Source organism: Nelumbo lutea, chromosome 7 (assembly GCF_056320005.1).
Source record: "Nelumbo lutea isolate HS-2025 chromosome 7, American lotus-T2T, whole genome shotgun sequence".
Lineage (NCBI taxonomy): Eukaryota > Viridiplantae > Streptophyta > Magnoliopsida > Proteales > Nelumbonaceae > Nelumbo > Nelumbo lutea.
Genome location: NC_142690.1, coordinates 36,547,880 through 36,569,566, shown reverse-complemented (window position 1 = coordinate 36,569,566; position 21,687 = coordinate 36,547,880). Strand labels below are relative to the sequence as shown.

Below are 21,687 nucleotides of genomic sequence, written 5' to 3'. Positions count from 1 at the left end.
CCAACACTATCTCATGCCAAATTCTTTTACCACCTCGCTGAATCTACCAGACCATGTATGCAAAGACAGTTTAAGCCCATTAATGGCCTTCTTCTACACACCTTATCATCCACCCCCTCAACAACAAACCCCGGAGGTTGCTGCATATAAACTTCCTCAAGGTCACCATGTAAGAAGGCACTCTTGATGTCAACCTAAAACAAGGGTCAATCATACATAGTAGCGAGGGATATCAAAACATGGATTGAGCCAATCTTAGCAATGGGAGAGAAGGTTGTTGTATAGTCTATGCCATATAATTGTGAATAGCCTTTTGCAACCAATTGAACTTTCAACCGCTCCACACTACCATCTAGTAAGTACTTGCAAGTGTATACCCACTTACAACCTACAATATGCTTGCCAGAAGGAAGAGACCCCATGTGTGATTATGAGCCAGAGCAAAAAGTTCTTTCATTGCTTGACGCTACCTTGGAGAGATAAAAGCTTCTTGGACATTCTTAAGAACAAAAACAAAAGATAAAAGAGAAACAAACTAGTGATGGGAGGCAAAAAAAATGAGAAACCAAAACTTAGTTAGAAATAGGATGAAGAGTGCAACTAGCATTACACACTTTTTACGATTCGAATCGTGAATCATGTCGTAAATCGTAAGATCTTGACAACATTGAGTATGATGAATAATTCCATGTTCTAAATATTGCTAAAAAGGTGTATAGAAGTATTCTCAATGCAAAGAATTTTTATGTGTACACCAAAGTGAGTGCGAATTTCAGCATAAATTTTTTGGAAAATTGAAAATAATTCACTCCTTTCATAAGATAAAGCCATGTCATCCTTAAATAATCATCAACAAAAATTACAAAATACTTTTTACCATTGTATGACAATTTTATTTGGACCCCAAATGTCCAAATGGACTAAAGAAAAAGGACTCGACATATGGCTATCAACTTTAGGACTAAAGGGAACTCGATAGTGTTTCCCGTACTAACATGACTCACACTTCAAAGTAGAAAGATGACTCAACAACAAAACAAGAAACTTAAGTGCCTTGAGAGACGAATAACCAAGCCCGCAGTGCCACTGGAGGGGAGAAAGAAATGACCAAAGAGCTACTAATGAACCACCACCATCAAGGTAATATAGTCCACCAGCTTCATGCCCTCCACCAATCTTCATTACCGTCTTGAGATCCTAAGAAATACAAGTGAGAGAGCAATTAACAAACTTAGTCAATTTACTAACAGGCACAAGATTAGAAGGGAATTTGGGGACATACAAAACTAAAGACAAGGATAATGAATCAATGTTAACATTACCAACACCGCGAATAGAAGATATAGAGCCATTAGCAAGGGTAACTATGTGGGATGTAGAAGACTAGGAAAGAGAAGAAAACATACCTAGAGCCCCAGTCATATGATTGGAAGCTCCAGAGTCAATAATCCAATTGGAGGGTTTGGATGTTAGACAAACCATACATGAGTGAGCAAGGGTAGCAGCATTCTGCTATAAGGTAACCTAGAGTAACCGTTCATATTAATCATGTGGAACACTCATCATTTCTTCCCCAAAGCCATATGTAGGTGTAGAAGGTGGTTGATCAACATGCTGAATTTCATCTCTCATACCACCTCCACCACTTGTCACCGCCTGATTGACCCATGTAGAGAGTGGCCTATGTAGATCATAACAAAAGTTAATAGTGTGCCCCTCCATTCCACAATAGGTACACTTCCTCGAACCATTAGTATGCCCTCTACCACGACCTCCCCTTGAACCTTGACCTCCATTATGCCCACCACCACAACCCAGCTGAACTCCCCAGCCGCCTCAATCTCCACGACCTCCCCTTCTTGTCACTGAAAAGGCAGACCTATCTTAAAAGCAATGTTGTTGCTTCTTCTGGGTCAGGCACTCCTTCCACTGCCTTTGCCAACTCTGTAATTCCCTTATTTGTTATGCAGTTGCAGCCTTTACTTGGCTCATTGATTTGGGTGAATTTAAACACATGACTGCTATGTTTTCCTGTTTTCCTTCATATAGAGTGGCCTCTAGTAGAGAACAAATCACTATGATTGATATATATCCCTATCTCTGGCATGGGTGAAATTCAACTTAGTGATAACATTCTTCTTTCATTTGTGCTTCATGTAACTAAATTAGTTTCCTTTTTGTTAGCTCTCTTACTACAAATTAAACTATTGAACTATTGTGTAACCTTCTTTCCTGTCCAAACACATTGTTTCAAGACTTGAGAACAGGAAGGAAGAAATAGGCATAAAGCAAATGGTGTTTATCTTTGATAGTCTCCTGATAAGCTGCTAGAATGTCGGTCATTTTTTGATAGTCCAGTCTTGAGAAATAAGTTTATCTTTGGCATTGTCATCTAGGTCATATTTCATTTGGTCATTGAAAGTTTTGTAAGAAAATGTTATTGCTGTGTTTGTTTATGATACAAATGCAGAATTGGGCGAAAGAAGATGGCTGTGTTTGTCAACAACATAAGTATGTGGCACAGTTTTCAGCTGGCTTACTACAGCTATTGTGCATTCCAGATGAGATGTTGGAGGAGGTTTCGATTAACTTCATTACAGGACTGCCAACATCAAAGGGGAAATCAGATCTTTTGGTGATCGTTGACCGTCTTTCAAAATATATCCATTTTATCCCTCTGCCCCACCCATATACTGTAGCAATGGTGACTGAAGCATTTGTTAGAGAAGTCACTAAGGATTCATGGGACTCCTAAGGTTATAGCTCTCTGACCAGGATCCAGCCTTCCTCGGTAACTTTTAGAAAGAGTACTTTAAGCTGCAAGGAGTCAAGAACAATACCTCCACCAATTAACATCCACAATCAGAGATGGCCAAATTGAGATTGTCAACCGCTGCATTGAAACTGATTTTTAGTGCTTTGTGAGGGATAGGCCCCATCAGTGGGCCCAATGGTTGTCGCGGGCCGAATCTTGGTAGAACTCATTGTTTCATGTTTCAGCGGGCACTACTCCCTTCAGGATCCTCTATGGGCGAGAACCTCCATTTATCTTGCCGTATAAGAAGGGGTCATCAGCCAATGCAGTCATGGATGGATGCCCCCCCCACCCCCACCAATGTGACAAAGTCCTACAAGATCTTAAGGCCCACTTAGCATGTTCCCAGGAAACAAATGAAAAGACACTATGATAGGAAGCAATCCTCTATTGCTACAAGGTCCTACTATAAGCTGGCCCCATGTTATTATGGACCCTTCAAGGCAGTGCAGTGCATTGGGCTTTTAGCATACAAGTTAGATTAGAGCTGCCACCAACCTCCAAGTTGCACCCAGTCTTCCACATCTCCTACTTAAAGAAGGCGGTGGGTCAGAATCAGCTTCCATGCCCCACCTTACCAGACTTCACAAAGGAAGGATGGCTTCACTTCCAGCCCAGAGAGATCCTTGATAATCTATAGATGAAGACTGTTCAATCATTCTCCAAGGAAGCTCTTCTTAGCTGGGTTGGCTTACCAGTGGAAGATGCAACATGGGAACCTTTCACTAACTTAGCTGATTAGCTCTTTAGTTCCTATAATTAACGAGGGCCATCTCAAGGAGGGGGGAGTTGTTAGGAACCTAGAGAGTCAGGCTAACAAGCTGAAGGTGTATTCTAGAAGGAAGCCATGTCAGCTCCCAAGGGCAGCTAACCAAGAACCAGTTAAATGTAACTAATCAAGAAGCCAAGTTGGCGAGTAGTTAAGAGCAAATTGTGATAATCTATTGTAAGACAGTTGCAAGTAGATGAAGAAGTATAAAGGAGGAATCTGTACTATGAGAATCAAATGAATAAGGAACTCACCTTATCTCTTTCCCTCCCCCTTTCGTCTCTAGCTTTTGATTCAGGATGCTGCTTCACCCTCAAAGGGAAGCTTGAATTGGGAAATAACCTAACACAAAGGCTAAATGTGGAACAGAGTTAGAAGAAGAGGAATAAGCAACATTAGCATAATCAGAGCTTTGTGAACCTCTGCCCTTATTTTGAGTTCAAGAGGATTGAATTCTTTGGAGAAGATCTCACATCCCCATGGAGAATTTGATTTGAATGTATTAACTCAGCCAACTCAACTTATACATCAACATTTTAGAGTTTCTTTTGCCACAAACCATTTCTTGAGTTTTGCTAACAATCAGAGAACATTTCTTGCTTTGTTGATAATATGGACAAATTTCCCAGAACAAGAAGACCTTTCCTCTTCCATTTCGTTGGTAATATAGAGAATACATTGGAGACAACATCCAACCACTGCATTAAATGCTTCTCTATCACTATCTAGATGGAAGAGACTATTTTGAAATTGACCAATGCATGTTTAGCATAACCCACTAACTAATATGATATTTAAGATTCTAAATAACTCAAACAACAATAATCAATTACTAAAAATAAATACTAAAACTGACACTTAATCTGACATATAAGATGCCACATAGATGCCAGCACACCTTCTATGTGTTTGCCACATGTCACTTGGGTTATGCTCCTACATCAAAGACACTCAGCGCACATTCTACAAAAAATTCCACTTTTCTCAACAAACTATATTAAAAAAAAAAAAAAAAAAAAAAAGCAAAAACACCTTGACAAGCCCCTCCCCTGACAAAGAAACCTAACACCTAGGATTTCAATTCCAATAATACAAAATGTGGTAAAATATATGAAAATTATTTTAATGCTGTTTTATGGTTCTGGTGTACCATAGTCCCAAATATAGTATAGATAAGAATATCATGTTCTTGTCTTTATTTTATCCCTCCAAAATCCAGCATATGTAATTGCATATATTTTAGTAATGTACATAAAATTTCTTGCTCTATTCGGGTGGTGGTTCTGCCATAGTTGTCAAGGTGACGCCTAGGCAGCAAAGAGCCCTTGGAGGCTCGCCTCGCCTAATTGCCAAGCAGTTTTGTACATTGTGTTATAAATACTTTTATATTCTTAATTTTTTGGGGTTATAATAATAAAATAGACACTATTAAAATAAAATAGTCATTTTGTGTGTTTATATACTAATTTCTTTTCATTATTTTCTTATTTGTTAGGGTTTAGTCAACACATACATTGCTAAATGCTGTATTGAACCCTCAAGACTTCAAAACCTAAGCCAATAAGGAAGAACTTAAAATTTGTCTAATCAACACATTTTCTTCCTCCACCTTTTCTTTTCTTCTTTTCCTATAACAAAAATAGGGGTTCAGCCCCTATATTTTTTGAATTTTCTTTTCTTTCTTCTTTTTCTTCTCATGAATATGTTGATTTTCTATACATTAACACGAAATTTATACTTCTCTTATGAAAATCATGGATAATTATTAAAGAAATATGGTTATGGAACCTAGGGAATTATCCTAGGATATATGTTTCTTGCTTACAAAACACCCATCGCCTAGGCGACTAGGTGACAAGGCTTCCCCCGTCACCAAGCCTTGCCTTGGTGCCATGAAAACTATGGGTTGAGCACAATGACACCCTTTTATGTTTCTACTTGAGTCAACTTTCTCATTCACCTATAGGTTTCCTAGTGGATGATCGCATAGTGCCTCATAGGGTAGGCAGCCCTAGGGGGTGGTTAGTGGGCCTTGGTGAAGCCCCATCAATCCCATGGTGGTGCATCTGAGGATCTACCCCAAATCACGGAGGATACTAAAAGTCATGCCACATTATTTTCTCCTTTTTCCCTTCTTTCAGGCCACATCACATCCATATAAGGATACAAAAGTCAATGTTAAGCACTGGTTTGAGATAGAAAATCGAAGTTAACGAGTTAAGAAAACCATATCATCCTTGCAATTCAGCAATTCTTTTATGGAAAACTCAAAATACAGTAGCCAATCACATAATGACAAGATCATAAGTATAACCACAGGTATAAAACAAATAATTAAAGCACAAACTAATGACTTAGGCAACGACAATAATAAACTATCATGATGAATATGGCAGGAGATAGGAAAAGAAAACAAGGAAAATTTATCTACCATCTGGAAGGCAGCACGAAAAGCATGCAACTCAAAATTCTGGAGTGCAGCATCTTTGGTTAGACTTCTCCATCTCTCTGCACTCTAATAAAGCAAACCAATGATATTGTCACTTATCATTGAATAGTAACTAACTTCTAAATAAAAGATCAACACACTAATGTCCCTTGAATCTTATTTGTTTTAAATTAGCCTCCAAACATTTTCAGAAGGCCCTTAACTAATACTAGAATCAATCAAGACAAATAGAATGGAAAACAATCCCCTAGCTCTGTCATATATTACTACAAGACAGCAAGATCAGAACCCTAACCTGGTCAAGGTCAAAGGATCCAAATTTTTTAGAATAAATGACTCATTAAAGAGTTTCCTTGTCTTTATGATTATAAGCAATGTTATAAAAGCACAAGGCGCAATAAAAGCACAAGGGGCAATTTGTGCCCAAGGCACAAGGTGCAAGGCAAGACATGCGCTTTTTCGAAGCAACACGCAAAAATACAAAAATGGCAAAAAATGCAAAAAATTAAAAAACATATGTATAAACATAATATTGATAAAACTATAAACTTAAATTTCAAAATAAATATTTTAATAAATCTATTATCTAAAATTAAAATACATAAAAATAACATGTAAACAATATTCAAATGAAAATTTAAAAATATTACCGCACATATAAAACATTTTCAAGCATGTAAAACCCAAAATTTCTTTTTTTTTCCTCTATTGCATTACTTCAAATAGCTTATGTGATGTAAAGTGTAAACCATCTTGCATCCTTGATTCTACAACTGCCTTTGTAGAAAGCTCCTTGAGGCTAGCACAAACAAGTCCATGTTAGGGTCTTAAATTCTTAATCCTTGCACAAAAAAAAGAATTGATCTTATAATTTTAATTGCCTTATAAGAAGATATTTTACTAGGATTAACGAATGAACAACATTAGCAAATGGGGGGTCAGGGGGTGGAGCCTCCAGCCCAGCTACTAGGTTCAAAAAGAACAAAAAGTACAAAAAAATAAAAAAGGTGCACAAGGAATGGTTTAACAGTTTAAAGTGTCCCTGATTTCCCTGATATTTCCACAACATATTTCTATTTCCATGGGTAGTGACAAAATTTTACCGGAATTGACATATTCCCCAATGAACACTACCAGCACATTTCCATTTTTACTTCCATGGGTAGTGACATGAAATTTTACTGGAATCGACATATTCCCCAATGAACACTATTAGCACTATGTAGAGTCGAGTTTTTTTTTTATAAATGATTGATAATTTATTCATGATAATCAGAATGAACTTACAATACAGCCTGCCCAAAGGAGAGGCATGAGCTGGTACGTCTCCACAACAACAACAAAGTACTACATCAAACTAGGAAATGAAAGTTTACAGAGCTGCCCAGAATAAATGTTCCCTTGATACCCCTTGCTTATCCAACCCATCTGCCATGGTATTAGATGTTCTACCCACCCACTGATAATTAACAGTCATGTTCCTTGAAAACCAATTAGCTTTCCTCATAATATCCCTGTAGCACCAAATAACTGAAGCTGGAATTTTTAACCAACCCACAACGACTTTGGAGTCTCCTTCAATAAGCAAATTCTGAACTCCTAACTAGTCTGCAATCTGAATACTTTGTACTGCTACTAGAAGCTCAAGGAGCCCGAGAGTAAAGCTAATATATTACTATCTTTATCTCTCAGCCTTCTGAAGGAGGCACCCACACAGCTGGTACCCTGTTCTTCCTGTTACTGCTACTAGCCACAACAATCCAGTTCCTCCAAATGTCATCAAAGGAATATATTTTAAAGGAATCCAATGATCTCAGCCAATGGATTGCCCTGGTCAAAATGCTATCCTTTACGTTTTGAATATTTCTCTACTCTTGGAAAATCCTCGCATTTCTTTCTTCCCAATTTGTCCACAAAGCAGCAGCTCTAATGCACCTCCACATTGTTTTACCAATTTTCGTGGGCCACACAAAGAAGGAAGGGTCAAAGATCTGATCTACGGCTGTGGTCAAATTTCACCTGCAACCAAACTTACATGAATACCACTTTGAGCTAGCTCAACTTTTACTTCAAACATGAAGTTAAATATTAGCTTTTGTTTGTGTAATATTATTTGGTTGATCTATTACAACCATTTACATTTTCTACGAGTTTAAATTTTGTTTTCCATTCTATCATGAAACTCTAAATCTTAAGGTTTACCAACTTCAAAACATATTCTTTTGTCCATAACCTTAGTTTCTTAGCTTTGTTTAATGACTTGGAACAAGATAATAATTTAAAAAGGTGTGTCTATGCTTCTTTTATCATTTCATAAAATATCATTCCACATTTTGCATATTTTACAATGTTTCCACCATGTCTAGAATTTGTACAATATTTCCATACGATATTTCCAACATTTCCGACATGTTTCTAATATATGGATGACCGACATTTCCACCAACACCAACATTTTAAATCTTGGTGCTAGGCACATGCCTAGGTGCACTAGGTGCATGCCTTTTAAAGTGTTGCGCCTAGGGCCTAGGCAAGGCAAATACCTTAAAATGTACCTCGCCTGAGCACCAAGGTGCACCTTTTAAATCATTGATTACAAGGAACATTTGCCTTTATGATTCAATATATCACATCTATAAGAACTTGTGGATCAAAACCTAACCTAGTCAAAGTCAAAGGATTAAATTTTAGAGAATAAATATCTTGTTAGAGTTTCTTTGTCTTTATGATTACAAGGGTATATTTGTGTTCTTCCTCCCCCCTCCCTCCTGAAAATTCTGTTTTCTGGTATTTGGAATAATGACTTGATGAGAGCATGAAATGTTGGTTGGCCACCAAGGTCCAATCCTGGTTATAACTTATGAACTATAGAATCAATTGAAAGTGTTTTCAGAGTATTGAGATCTAGGTAGAGTCTTTTTTTTTTTTGATGAATAAAATTAAAATTTCACCGATATCATCAATAATAAGTAATTATTACAAGCATCACAAGAAGAGGCGCGAAGTATAGCCTTACACTCAAAGAAAAACAGCAAGAGATTTACAAATGTGCCCAAAACAACTAATCCCTCATTACCCCTTGCTTGGCTAAAGAATCAGCCATAAGATTAGCTTCCCTCCCCACCCATTGTATAACCAGATTCACATGTTGTGTTAGCCATTTGAACTTCTTCATTTTATCTCTATAGCACCATATTGTTGAATCTAGATTATTTATCCAGCCCCCCCACCACCACCTTGGAGTCTCCTTCTATCACCAAGTTCTCCACATTCATCTCTTTTGCCATCTAGGCACCTTGTAATACTACATACAACTCAGCTTCTAACGAGTCTCCATTCCCCACCGGTCCTTAATAGAGTGCTATTAGATTCCCTTCCTTATCTCTTATGGCCCCTCCAATTCTAGGACCTAGGTTGCCTTGACCACTTCCATCAAAATTTAGTTTCAAAAAACCTTCAAATGGAGGTACTAAAGCCAACCTTGTTTTAACCCTTTTCACTGAACTTGAAGCCACTAAATACCAGTTCCTCCAAATGTCATCAAAGGAGTACTGTCTAAACAGATCCAAAGTTAGTAGCCAATGTATAACTCTATTCATTACAGTAGATGTTCAAGACTGCTATCAGCCTTGAACCCTAATAGATTTCAGGTTCGAAAATAGGAGAAAAAGTATAGAGGAGAGAGGAGAAAGAGTAGAGAGAGAGCAATAGAACACAAGAATTGAAAGGAAGGACAGAATCTGAAATATTCTGCCGCCACCACTTCTATTTAGTATTTATAGGTTATGCTAATTACATGGAAAGGACAGATCTGCCCTTAGTATTTACATAACAAATAGAACAAAATAAAGCTAAAATAAATAACAACTGAAATAACAGATTGACCACCAGCTAACCCCAGGATGACTAGAACACATTCTACCCTACGAACACAATGGGACCATAGCTGTGGGGCCCACATCAGTGTTCTCTACACTCCCCCTCAAGTTGGGAATAAATGTTTATCATTCCCACCTTGGATAGATCCGCCTCTAACTTCTTCCTTGGTACAGCTTTGGTGAGGATATCTGCGAGCTGCATGTTGGATGTGATGTACGGGAGACACACTTCTTGTGATAAGACCCTCTCTCGTACAAAATGTCGATCAACTTCAATATGTTTAGTTCTGTCATGTTGCACCGGGTTGTGTGCTATATTAATAGCCGCTTGATTATCACAATACAGTATCAGAGGCTTCTCATACTCAATACCCAACTCCTCAAGTAGTGATCTCAGCCATAGGATTTCAGCCACTCCGTTAGCCATTGACCTGTATTCAGCTTCAGCACTGGATCGAGAGACAACACTCTGTTTTTTACTCCTCCAAGAGACAAGGTTACCTCCCACAAGGGCACAATATCCAGAGGTAGACCTTCTGTCATCAACACTCCCAGCCCAATCGGCATCTGTATAGACCTCCACCTTCATGTGATTACTGTTCTTGAACAGTATACCTCTACCCAAGCATCTCTTCAAGTATGCTAATATTCTTTTTGATGCAAGAAGATGTGTGGTCCTAGGAGAATGCATGTACTGGCTGACAACACTAATTGCATAACTGATATCTGGCCGAGTGAGACAGAGATATAGTAGCTTTCCCACTAATTGTTGGAACATAACCTTGTCTTCAAGAGGCTCCCCACTCTCTGCACTAATCCTGTGGCTCTGTTCAATGGGTGTATCCGCAAGCTTAACACCTAACTTTCCAGTTTCCGCCAACAGATCTAGAATATATTTCCTATGAGAGACAAAGATCCCCTGTTTAGATCTAGTAACCTCAATACCCAAAAAATACCGAAGTGCACCAAGATCTTTCACCTCAAACTCTTGATGAAGGAGCTGTTTGAGAGACTCAATCTCATGGCTATCATTTCCTATCACCACAATATCATCAACATATACTGCAAATAGTGTCAGAGATGACTCCACCCTCTTGATGAATAGGGTATGATCTGACTGGGCTTGTACATAAACGAACTTCCCAAGGGCTAGTCTGAATCTATCGAACCAAGCTCTAGGAGACTGCTTCAAACCGTACAATGCCTTATTGAGCCGGCAGACCTTCTTACCCGTCTCTGTATCATAGAATCCAGGAGGCAACCGCATGTAAACCTCTTCCTGCAGGTCACCATTCAGAAAAGCATTTTTAACATCCATTTGGTACAAAGGCCAAGTGTGGCTTGCTGCAAGAGATAATAGAACTCGAATGGTGGTCATCTTGGCTACCGAGGCAAAGGTCTCCAAGTAATCTATACCATAAGTCTGAGTGAACTCTTTTGCAACTAGCCGAGCTTTATACCTCTCAAAGGAGTCGTCCGCATTGTTCTTCACAGTAAATATCCATCTGCAACCAACTGGTTTCTTTCCTTTGGGCAGATCAACTAGCTCCCAGGTGTTATTTTTTAACAGGGCATCTATTTCAACCTGCATTGCATCTTTCCACTCCGGGACGAATAGGGCTTCTTGCACTGTTCTTGGAATAGGGACATTGGCAACAGAAGTAAGATAGGACTTGTAGGTGGGAGATAGGCGATCATAGGATAAAAACTGGGAAATACAGTGGGTTGTAGATGTGGTACAATGCCGTTTCCCCTTACGGATGGCAATGGGAATGTCACGGTCATCTGGAGGAGGTGAAGTGGCAACAGTGAAAGAAGTCTCTGTGGGCCCTGAGACTGTAATACCTGGACTTGGAGCCGCAGAAGAGATTGAAGTTAGCCTGAACTGTTGATGACCGAGATCAACCTGCCTGCATCGCCTGTGATAGACCCTCAACTCCTGATCCCTCTGACCACCCTCACTATGGTAGCCCTTACCACTCAATGGAATAGGTAAGGGAACAGCCCCAAAAGTATGAACCCTACCCTCATTGCGCTCCCCCTGAAGAAAGTGACCCAAATCCCAACTCGCACTGCTCTCCCCCTAAGGAGAAACCCGAGAATAATAGGGTGTCTCCTCAAAGAAAGTGACATCCATAGAGACAAATCTTTTCCCTGAGACAAGATCATAGCAGCAATAACCCTTTTGAGTTTGTGCATAACAAAGAAAAATGCATTTGGAGGATTTTGTTTCGAACTTGGAGTGATGGGGTCCGAGAAGCTGAACAAAACAGGTACAACCAAATGTTTTTAGGGGAACAATGAACAACTCCTCATCTGGGTATAGAAGGGAAAAAGGAGATGACATATCAAGAACCCGGAAAGGAACCCGATTAATAAGATATACCGCCGTGAGGATAGCATCACCCCAGAAGCGAATAGGGACATTGGAGGTAAACATAATACTTCTAGCCACCTCCAAGATGTGCCTATTCTTCCTTTCTGCAACCCCATTCTGCTGAGGTGTATGAGGGCAAGTGCTCTGGTGGATAACCCCATGATTAAGAAGGTAAGATGCTAATGGCTTAGCAAAGTATTCCTTTGCATTATCAGATCTAAGAACTTTGATCTTGGCATCAAACTGGGTTAGGATCATTTCGTGAAAGGTTCGGGTTAAAGCGGGAACCTCATCACGTGAACGCATAAGATAAACCCAAGAAAACCAAGTATGGTCATCAACAAATAACAAAAAATATCTATACCCACCCATAGAAGGGATATGATATGGCCCCCAAACATCCGTATGCACAAGATCAAAAGGATGATTACTCCTTTTATTACTCAATGAATAAGAGTTTCTACAATGTTTGGCAAACTCACAGCTTTCACATTGCAACTGGGACAACTCAACAGACTTAAACAAATTAGGAAATAGACTCTTTAAGGACCGAAAAGACAAATGACCCAATCAGTTATGCCAAAGCATAACCGAACTCACACTCTGGGAAACAAGTGACTTCTTATCCACCGACTCTTCCCGACGAGAAGTCTCCCCGAGCAGATAGATCCCATTCATCTCACAGCCAGTCCCAATCACCTTCTTCGTCTTCAGGTCCTGAAGAACGCACCGGTCAGGGAAGAAAGTTACTGAGCAGTTCATGTGTTTGGTAATACTACTGACTGAAATAAGGTTAGTATCAAGCTTAAGAACATGTAAGACAGAAGACAAGGAAATGGTATCCGTTAGCTTGATGTCACCCTTGCCAAAAATGGGGGCAAGAGAGCCATCAGCAATAGATACTTTATCCCTACCAGAAGATAAATGATAAATGGTAAACAAAGAAGGCAAGCTAGTCATATGGTCGGATGCACCTGAGTCTATTACCCAACAGGGTTCAGTAGTCCTGGAGCTGAGGCATGGCAGGCTGAGGCTCGAGTACCTGAATGTGCGAAAGCAGATGTGGCAGGGGCTAATGGTGACTGTGGTGGTTGAGCTGAGTTACCAACTTCCTTTTCCAACTGTATAAGGGCAGCCCGAACTATAGCTAAGGTCTCTAAGAATGTGCCTCTTGTGCCAGATGAGGATGTTGAATCAATATTCATGGCCACATGAGCATTACCCTTCTTGCTTCTCAATTTGCCAGGACCAAATGAGGATGCAGCTTCCAACATGTTTCTTTTATGTGTTTGGGTTTCTTACAATACTCACATACCACATAACTGTTGTTCCCAAAACTGCCTTTAGCCTGATTTTTAAACTCCATTTCGGTCAAGAACCAGTAGTCTCAAAATTAGGGTTACTACAGTCAAAGAATAGCACTTGGACTATCAATCACAACCAAAAATCAGTATAGAACCAATCTGTATTCACGGTATATGTGCATGAAACAGGTATAGCTGATGATCTGAAACCAACTAGCAAGCACAACAGCAACAGTCCGTACAGTTCTCACCCATTAAGAGAGTTCGAAAACCCAAAAAAAAATCTGAAAACAGCTTGGAAGCAGGTCTGATATGCTTAGCAGAATTAGGGTTTAAACCAGTCCTTAAAGAAAACATTTCAGTTGCACATTCCTATCAGTACCATATAGATAGACTTGTAGTAGGGTTAATATGAAACCCTAAAAGCTGATCAATGCTGAAAAAAACTTGAGGAGAGCTCCAGGTAAATCGCAAGGTTCAACCTAACATTAGGGTTTGCCTCAAGATCACTTTCAAACCCTAGAGTATGAGAAAAGTACCCTAAGGCAGTTCGGCCCAACAGTAGGGTTTGCTATAAAACCCTAGAGAATAGAAGGGAGAAAACTCTAGAATGGTTCGGCCGCCCTTTCCAGATAGGTCCAACGTATCCTCTCTGATAGTACTTCTCTTAGAAAATAAAAAACTTAAAAGAAAAAGTTGTTCGCTGCCTTCCAAGGTTACTCGAACCCTAGCCTCTCTGATTCTTCTTGATCACCAACACTCTGCAACCGTGACAAGTCTTCAACAGCTGCTAAACCCTCTGGCGATCTCCAAGAATCAATCTACAAACTCCACTTTCTCAGCTGCCAGCCCTAGGAGATTCTCATGTGGTCGGCTGGACTAGACTCACATGAGAAACCCTAACCTTGCTCTAATACCAAGTAGATGTTCAAGACTGCTATCAGCCTTGAACCCTAATAGATTTCAGGTTTGAAAATAGGAGAAAAGGTATAGTGGAGAGAGGAGAAAGAGTAGAGAGAGCAGTAGAACACAAGAATTTAAAATAAGGACAGATCTGCCCTTAGTATTTACATAACAAATAGAACAAAATAAAGCTGAAATAAATAACAACTGAAATAACAGATTGACCACCAGCTAACCCTAGGATGACTAGAACACATTCTACCCTATGAACACAGTGGGACCATAGCTGTGGGGTCCACATCAGTGTTCTCTACAATTACATAGTCTATAACTTGTTTGTTTCTCTCCATCTCTTGGAAGATCCTAGCATTTCTTTCTTCCAACAAAGTCCAAATTACTACTGCTCGAGTGCATCTCCACATTAATCTTCCCCTTCTCTTTAGCCAAGCAAAAGTTGATGAATCAAACAGCATCTTAATCTCCATTGGCACATTCCACCTACACCCAAACAAAGAGAAGAACCAGTCCCAAATCTCTACAGCGAAGGAACAAGAAACTAGTAAATGATAACAAGATTCACCATCAGGTTTACAAAGAGTGCACAAATTTGGGGAAATACATAGAAAAGGTCTCTTCTTTTGCATGTAATCTAAAGTGTTAACTTTCCCATACACTACTTCCCAGCAAAAGGCCTTAATTTTAGGGGGAATCGGCTGACACTAGACTTTACAAGGAAAGGGTTGGGGGGAGGAAAATTAGCAAGCAAATTGAAGAAAGAGGCACAAGAAAAAAACACCTTTAGGACTTGGGCACCAAACTCTTCTATTCGATTTTGGAGATTCTAGGCAAACTCTCTCAAGCAGTTTCATCATCCCTCAATCCCCTTCGAAAGCCAAAATCCCAATTATAACCCAAAGGAACAATAAGAGGGACTAGGAAATTCCCAATCACCTCATTTTTGTACAAGAAAATGGAATACAAAGTAGGGAACAAGTCTTTAAGGGGTCAATCACCAGGCCAAATGTCTTCCCAAAAACAAAGTAAATTCCCTAAAGAAACATCATACTTGACAAACCCAAGAGACTGTGAAAGGACGCTACGGATTGATTTCCAAGGTGTTGCCAAGGTCACCTAACGTGATACACCAGCATCCCAGCCACTCTCCAAACTCCCATGAATATTGTCCACTACCTCATGCCACAAGCTTTCCCTCTCTAATGACCATCTCCATAGCCACTTCCCTAACAAAGTTTTATTCTTTTTCCTCACATTCCCAAGACCTAAGCCACCTTCTTTTTTATTGTTGCACACAATCTCCCATTTGACTAAGTGAACTTTCCTTGCCTCTCCTAGTTCACAAAGGAAATTCCTCATGATTTTTTCTAGTTTCTTTTCTTCCCTAGGTGGAATCCTAAACACAGAGGGGAAGTACATTAGTAGGTTAGCCAAAGTTGATTTTATTAAAGTAATCCTACCTCCAAACGAGATATAATTCCTCTTCCGCTCAGCCAATCTTCTTTCACATATTTCTACAATTAGACTCCAAAAACTACTTCCCTTAGGGTTGGCACCTAAAGGGAGACCTAAATAGGTCAAAGGCCAAAAAGTGATGGTACAATCTAAGCAATCCGCAACCTGATTTAGAGCATTTATCCTCCAAATTAATCCCTACCACACAGCTCTTGTCTAAATTGATTTTCAAATTTGAGATCCTTTCAAACTTCTTGACTAATTCTCTTAGCTTCCTTGCCCTTTTGACATCTCCCCCTTCACAAAAAATGACAATATCATCTACAAATTGGAGGTGGGTAATTGGGGCATTATTTCTGCCCACTCTCCACCCCTTAAAGTCATCTTTCCTATCAGCCTTAGAGAGGAATCTACTAAAAACATCAACCACCAAGTTAAACAGAAAGGGTGAGAGAGGATCACCTTCCCTTAACCCTCTACAAGCTAGAAAGAAGTCTTTCACCACTCCATTAACAAGGACAGAAAAAATGACAGGAGCGAATACAACCAAATATCCAATTGCACTACCTTTCCCCAAATCCATGTTGTTGCATCACCTCTATCAAGAAGTTCCAGTCCACCAAGTCATATGCCTTCTCCAAGTCTAATTTGCACACAAATCCTTCCTTCCTAAATCTCTTCAGTTCCTCTACACATTCATTGGCTATTACAATTTGATCAATTATTTGTTTCCCTTGAACAAAAGCTCCTTGATAATGGCAAATGAGTGGGGGTAGAACTGCCAATCCTCAAGGATAGGACCATAGCAACTATTTTGTAGATATTGGTCACCAAACTAATGGGTCAGAAGTCCTTAGGTTGGCTAGCATCAGATTTTTTTGGAATTAAGGCCAAGAAGGTTGCATTAACACTAGGGCTTATGATATGTGTGTTCAAGAATTCCCTAAAGACAGCAAATACATCATCCTTCAGCACTTCCGAACTATCCGATAGAAAGCCATTCTAAAGCCATCCGGACCCGATGCATTAGATCTGTCCATAGAGAAGACTGCCCTTTTTATTTCCTCTTCCTCAAAATATCTTTCTAGCCACATTGCTACTTCCTCTTCTAGTACCTACCAATCTAACCCTTCTATCCACTCTTTCATCCAAGGGTCTTCTGTATAAAGATTTGAAGTAATCTACAAAAATTCTAACTATCTTGTCATGATTGGATGTCAATTCTCCATTTGTCTCCAATCTAGCAACTAAGTTCTTGCGCCTTATTACATTAGCCATCGCATGAAAGAATTTTGTGTTCCCATCCCCTTCCTTAATCCATTTATGTCTTAATTTTTGCCTCCAACTAATTTTTTCCCTAAGGAGAACTTCTTCCAATTCTTTTTTTAACTTCCACCTCAATTCCCTTTCTTCCCCATTAAGATTCCTCTCGACATCCAATTCTTCAATCTAAGAAAATAGTGTGATCTTCCCTTCTTCCAGCCTTTCAAAATGTTCTCTATTCCACTCCTTTATCCTAGCTCTCAATCATTGCAATTCCTTATGGAATTTGATTCCCTTCAACATATCCTGCCTATCCCCTAACTTAGGCTGTTGTAGAGTGGAAATGGGGACATTAGCGTGCCTGGCTGTTCTAATGACCTTTTCTGGTATGTCCTTTTCTATTGCCTCAATGCAGACCTTACAGGTTTCCTGTTCGGGCCTAGGATTTGGCAGTAAGTTCTCTACGCCGGGAGCGGGGGTAACCTGCTCAACTTCGACCAAGTGTACTGAATCTGAATGCCCAATTTCCTTTGCTTCAGCTTCTATAGGCAAGCTTGCTTCTTTGTCTTCCAGAAATAGTTCTTCTGTGTTAAGATTTCCGCAACATTCAAATCACTCTTCACATTCTGGTCTATACTTGCCAAATTTGAGCACTCAAAAGAATCGGAATCGCAGTCGCTACTGCTGTCCTCAAAATCTGATTCTAGATCTAGAATTTTCTCCTTACCTTTGCTGCTGCATCTTAAATTCTGGATTGCACTTTTCCGAAGAAGCGCTAGTCTTCCCTTTACTCTGTACCCATACCATTGCAGATTGCCGCTGTCATCTCTCATTTCCACCTCCAAAGACACCTGTTTTGATCGATGAGGAAGATGATGGACAAAAATTATTGTCCATCGTCGGGCCACCCTTGAGGGTCACATGACCTTTAAGATTTTCATGTACCAAGGCTAATTCAGGCCCAATAAATGGGCCTGACTTCAAGTTCAGCTCTATTTTCTTGGTGGGCTTTGAATGAGGAGACCAGGGCCCAATATTATTTTTCACCCTTGTGTTCACTAATCAGTCCGGTTCAAAGTAGAGCTCCCAGCCAGCTGACCCACACCCTTACTTAAAATTTGAATTTGGGCCACCCGCACACGTTGAGGTCCACCAGTCAGTGCCTCAGCATAAGAGTGGCCATGCGTCCCATCCCTTCCTTTCTTTGGTTTAAACATTTCTTCCTCTGTAGGTTTGCCTTTTTCTCTTCCCAGGAATTGCTTTGCCTTTTTGGTATAACTTCAATTCAGCTCTACTTCCACCATTTGACTCCTGCCACCTAGGAAGTCTTCTTCAAAACTTTTGTTTTCCTTTATTCTAGCTGCTCTCCACATTGCAGCTTCAGTGGCAGTTGTCAGCCAGACTGAGTATACCATCTGGTCATTTGCTGCTACTACTCTTCTTGGAAATTCCTCTGGTCTAACCCCACTCAAGCAAATAGCTGCCGAGTGTAGACCAATAGCAAAGATGCCATCTAACTTGGCATTGCACAGTGAAGCAATCGACTTAAGGATCTCTTCCTTCCAAAGAAGGAAGTGTAGTCCAAGAATCCAAACGATGACACCATCTTCATAGTAAGGCTTATTTCATTAGAAAGTGAGCTCTATCCTGCTACTGTGAATCCCCCAGATTCATCCACAAACTCCTTTGCAGCTATCTCAGCCGTATTTTCTACTAGTTCAAGCAGTGCTTTCTGTTTCTCAAACAGAGTTATAATTACTGCCCCCTTAAGCTGTAAATCCTTGATTATTTTTTCTGCAATCTTCTTCTAGTCTTGTGGCTGTTTTTTTGTCTGAACCACTAGTTTTTTTGACAATCTCCTCTCTCCCAGTTTTCTGAGTCTGAACAGACCTCATTTTCCTGTCATGACCCATATCTTAGTCTGACTCCTTACAGCTGATTTGTTTACCCTTGTTACTTGCACCTTCTAAAAATTCCTTGAAACCTTCAATCACCCCCATACCTTCTACCAGCACCATCCCTCCCCTTGCTTTCCTGATTTTCAGACTGAGATGCCCCTTTAGTGTCAGTTCTTCAAAAAGAAGCTCCTTAGCTTCAATGTTCAATGTTTTTCTCCAGTGGCCTATCTCCACGAATCCTCCCATGTTTTCCATAAACATATTTATAATTTGATATCCCAATTAAAGGTGATGATACAAGGGTCTAGAATCCAAAAATCCAAATACCCTTTCTTAATTTTAAGCCAAATAAATGGCTCGAGAATTTTTCGTCTCATGACGTTTTTTATTTTTATGGATGATGTCTTGTGACATTCTGCAATTGATTTTTTTTAATAGGTAATAGGTATCATTTCATTAATATAAACAAAAATGTACAGTGAGGAACAAATGGGGTATGACTACCCCTAAAAATTTAATACAATTAAGCCCAAAATAATTGCTCCTTAACATTCTGCAATTGATTTCACCAAAACAGGGAATTTTCCCACTTTTTTTACTCAATTTGGAATATTTGCAGATGAAATTTTCTAAAAGTTCATTTTTTAAAATATTGGGGAAATATTGACAGATATTTTGATTTTTCTTATTCCAAGAGGCTTCCATATCACCCTTTGGGGAATGGGGGAATTTCAAGGAAATTGTGAACCATATTATAAGTTTACAGATAGTGGACAATGCTTGTTGTTATAGTAAAAATCTTGGGCTCTTAAGTGTCAGAATGCAGGTATAAGTCTGAGAGCAACCACCTTGTGCAAAAAGAAGAAAATGCAAGGTTAGGTCTCTTTCCAGTCCACCACTAAGAAGACCCCAGATGGCTAGGACCAACATTAGGTAATGGCTTTTCTATTTATAAGTAAGATTTCAAAATTTAAAGTTTGCAGAATAAAGTTCCTTTGGATTATAAATATCTTTTATCTTAGAAACATGAGTGGTATGTAAGCATAATGCATTCATGGTCTACTGGGCCATTCAGGGTGTATTTCTAAGGTAATCTACCTAGCAACTTTAGAGGTTTCCAATTAGGTTGCACTCACGTGCACCAATTCAAGTAGTTTCCATTCTACGATCCTCTATTAATTCAGCATATGACCAAGAAATGGTGAACAGTAAGTTACATGAGTGATACGAGTGTATACCTGGCAAGCAAGATCACGTGCACTTTTTCCAAGAGACAAGCCAGACAACTTAGCACCCTCACTTACTGGAAAACCACATTGAGAGCCACTATTCTGAGAACCTTCTTCAGATAGGAGGTTGTAACAACAGCCTATGCTAACCACTGCTTTGACTTCTTTGCATTCAATAAAAGTCCTGAAAAGAAAAATACTGTCATATATTAGGATCTGATAGAGCCATGAAAATTGAACCAAGACATTAACAATTGGCATTGTAATTACATCATTCTAGAAAGATGAGATCTAGAGTGCTAGGTTTTTTTAAGCAGAGTGCTAGGTTGATGCCATAACAACAATAATGTAATAATATAGTCAATGCAGCATAAATGTAAGGACAGACATCTGCCACTCAATATGTATACCTAATGCAGCACAGATACAAGGGAATGACATCTTAGATTCAACAAACAGATTAAGGATGTTACATGCTCAAAATGAGTATGCTTAAATACTATACTGGGAGCAAGCAATGTGATGGGAGCATGCCAAGGTGCCAACTGGAAAGGAATCAGATTCTAGATATTGCTCACTTGAAAAATGTCTAGATTCCCATACTAGGACTGTGATGCTTGCTGGTTTTAGACGATTTTTGGACAGCTAGTTGAAGGTTACTAGGTTAGTTGTTGCCCAAAAAAGGAGTCCTGAAGATTTTTCCCTAAAATAAAGGACAGCCAGAAAACTTTTGCAGTTATTGAGCAATTTATACATTGGTGCTCAGGTGTTTCTAGGTAAGACATATCATTAGAAGGTAGGTGGCTTTGTTTTCATTGGGATCTGGAATCTCTAGAGTGAGTGCCCCTATTTCTCCTTTTCTCCTATTTCTTTTGATAAATGAATAATAATAATATTACTAAAAGAAGTATAAATTCACCCTAAGAGGAGGCATGAGATGTTACCTCCCCTTAGAGATGAGAACATAACCAAACTCTTAACAGGATACAATCATAAGGTCAGCCCTTGAGACCCCTTGTTTAGCCAAAGAATCAGCCATAGCATTTGCCAATCTGCTAACCCACCGAAAACTGACTGACATGTTCTTTGTGAGACACTTAACTTTCTTGAGAAGATCCTCGTATCCCCAGAATACTGTATCTGGATTCAACAGCCAGCCCACTACCTCCTTAGAGTCCCCCTCAACTCTCAACCAAGTTTTCAACTTTTTGCGGAATCTCACCCCTTTCCACTTCACCCCATTCATATCTTCCCTCCACCACTCCTCAATCTTCTTCACAATATCAGGGTGTGTCAGCCACATGTTATCAAACCTGAACGGTCAAGGGCCAC

General features: G+C 39.5%; 1 protein-coding gene across 3 annotated transcripts in view; it reads right to left on the bottom strand.

The window, feature by feature from the left end:
* The window catches only part of LOC148846105 (S-adenosyl-L-methionine-dependent methyltransferases superfamily protein), a 60,112-nt gene that overhangs the window by 15,238 nt on the left and 23,187 nt on the right, over nt 1–21,687 (bottom strand). For all 3 annotated transcript variants that reach the window (XM_088952901.1, XM_088952902.1, XM_088952903.1), the window contains exons 8-9: nt 20,365–20,539; nt 6,016–6,099 (exon numbers count right to left, since the gene is read on the bottom strand). In XM_088952901.1, the coding sequence (XP_088809027.1) occupies nt 6,016–6,099; nt 20,365–20,539 (259 nt within the window). The remainder of the gene's footprint in view (nt 1–6,015; nt 6,100–20,364; nt 20,540–21,687) is intronic.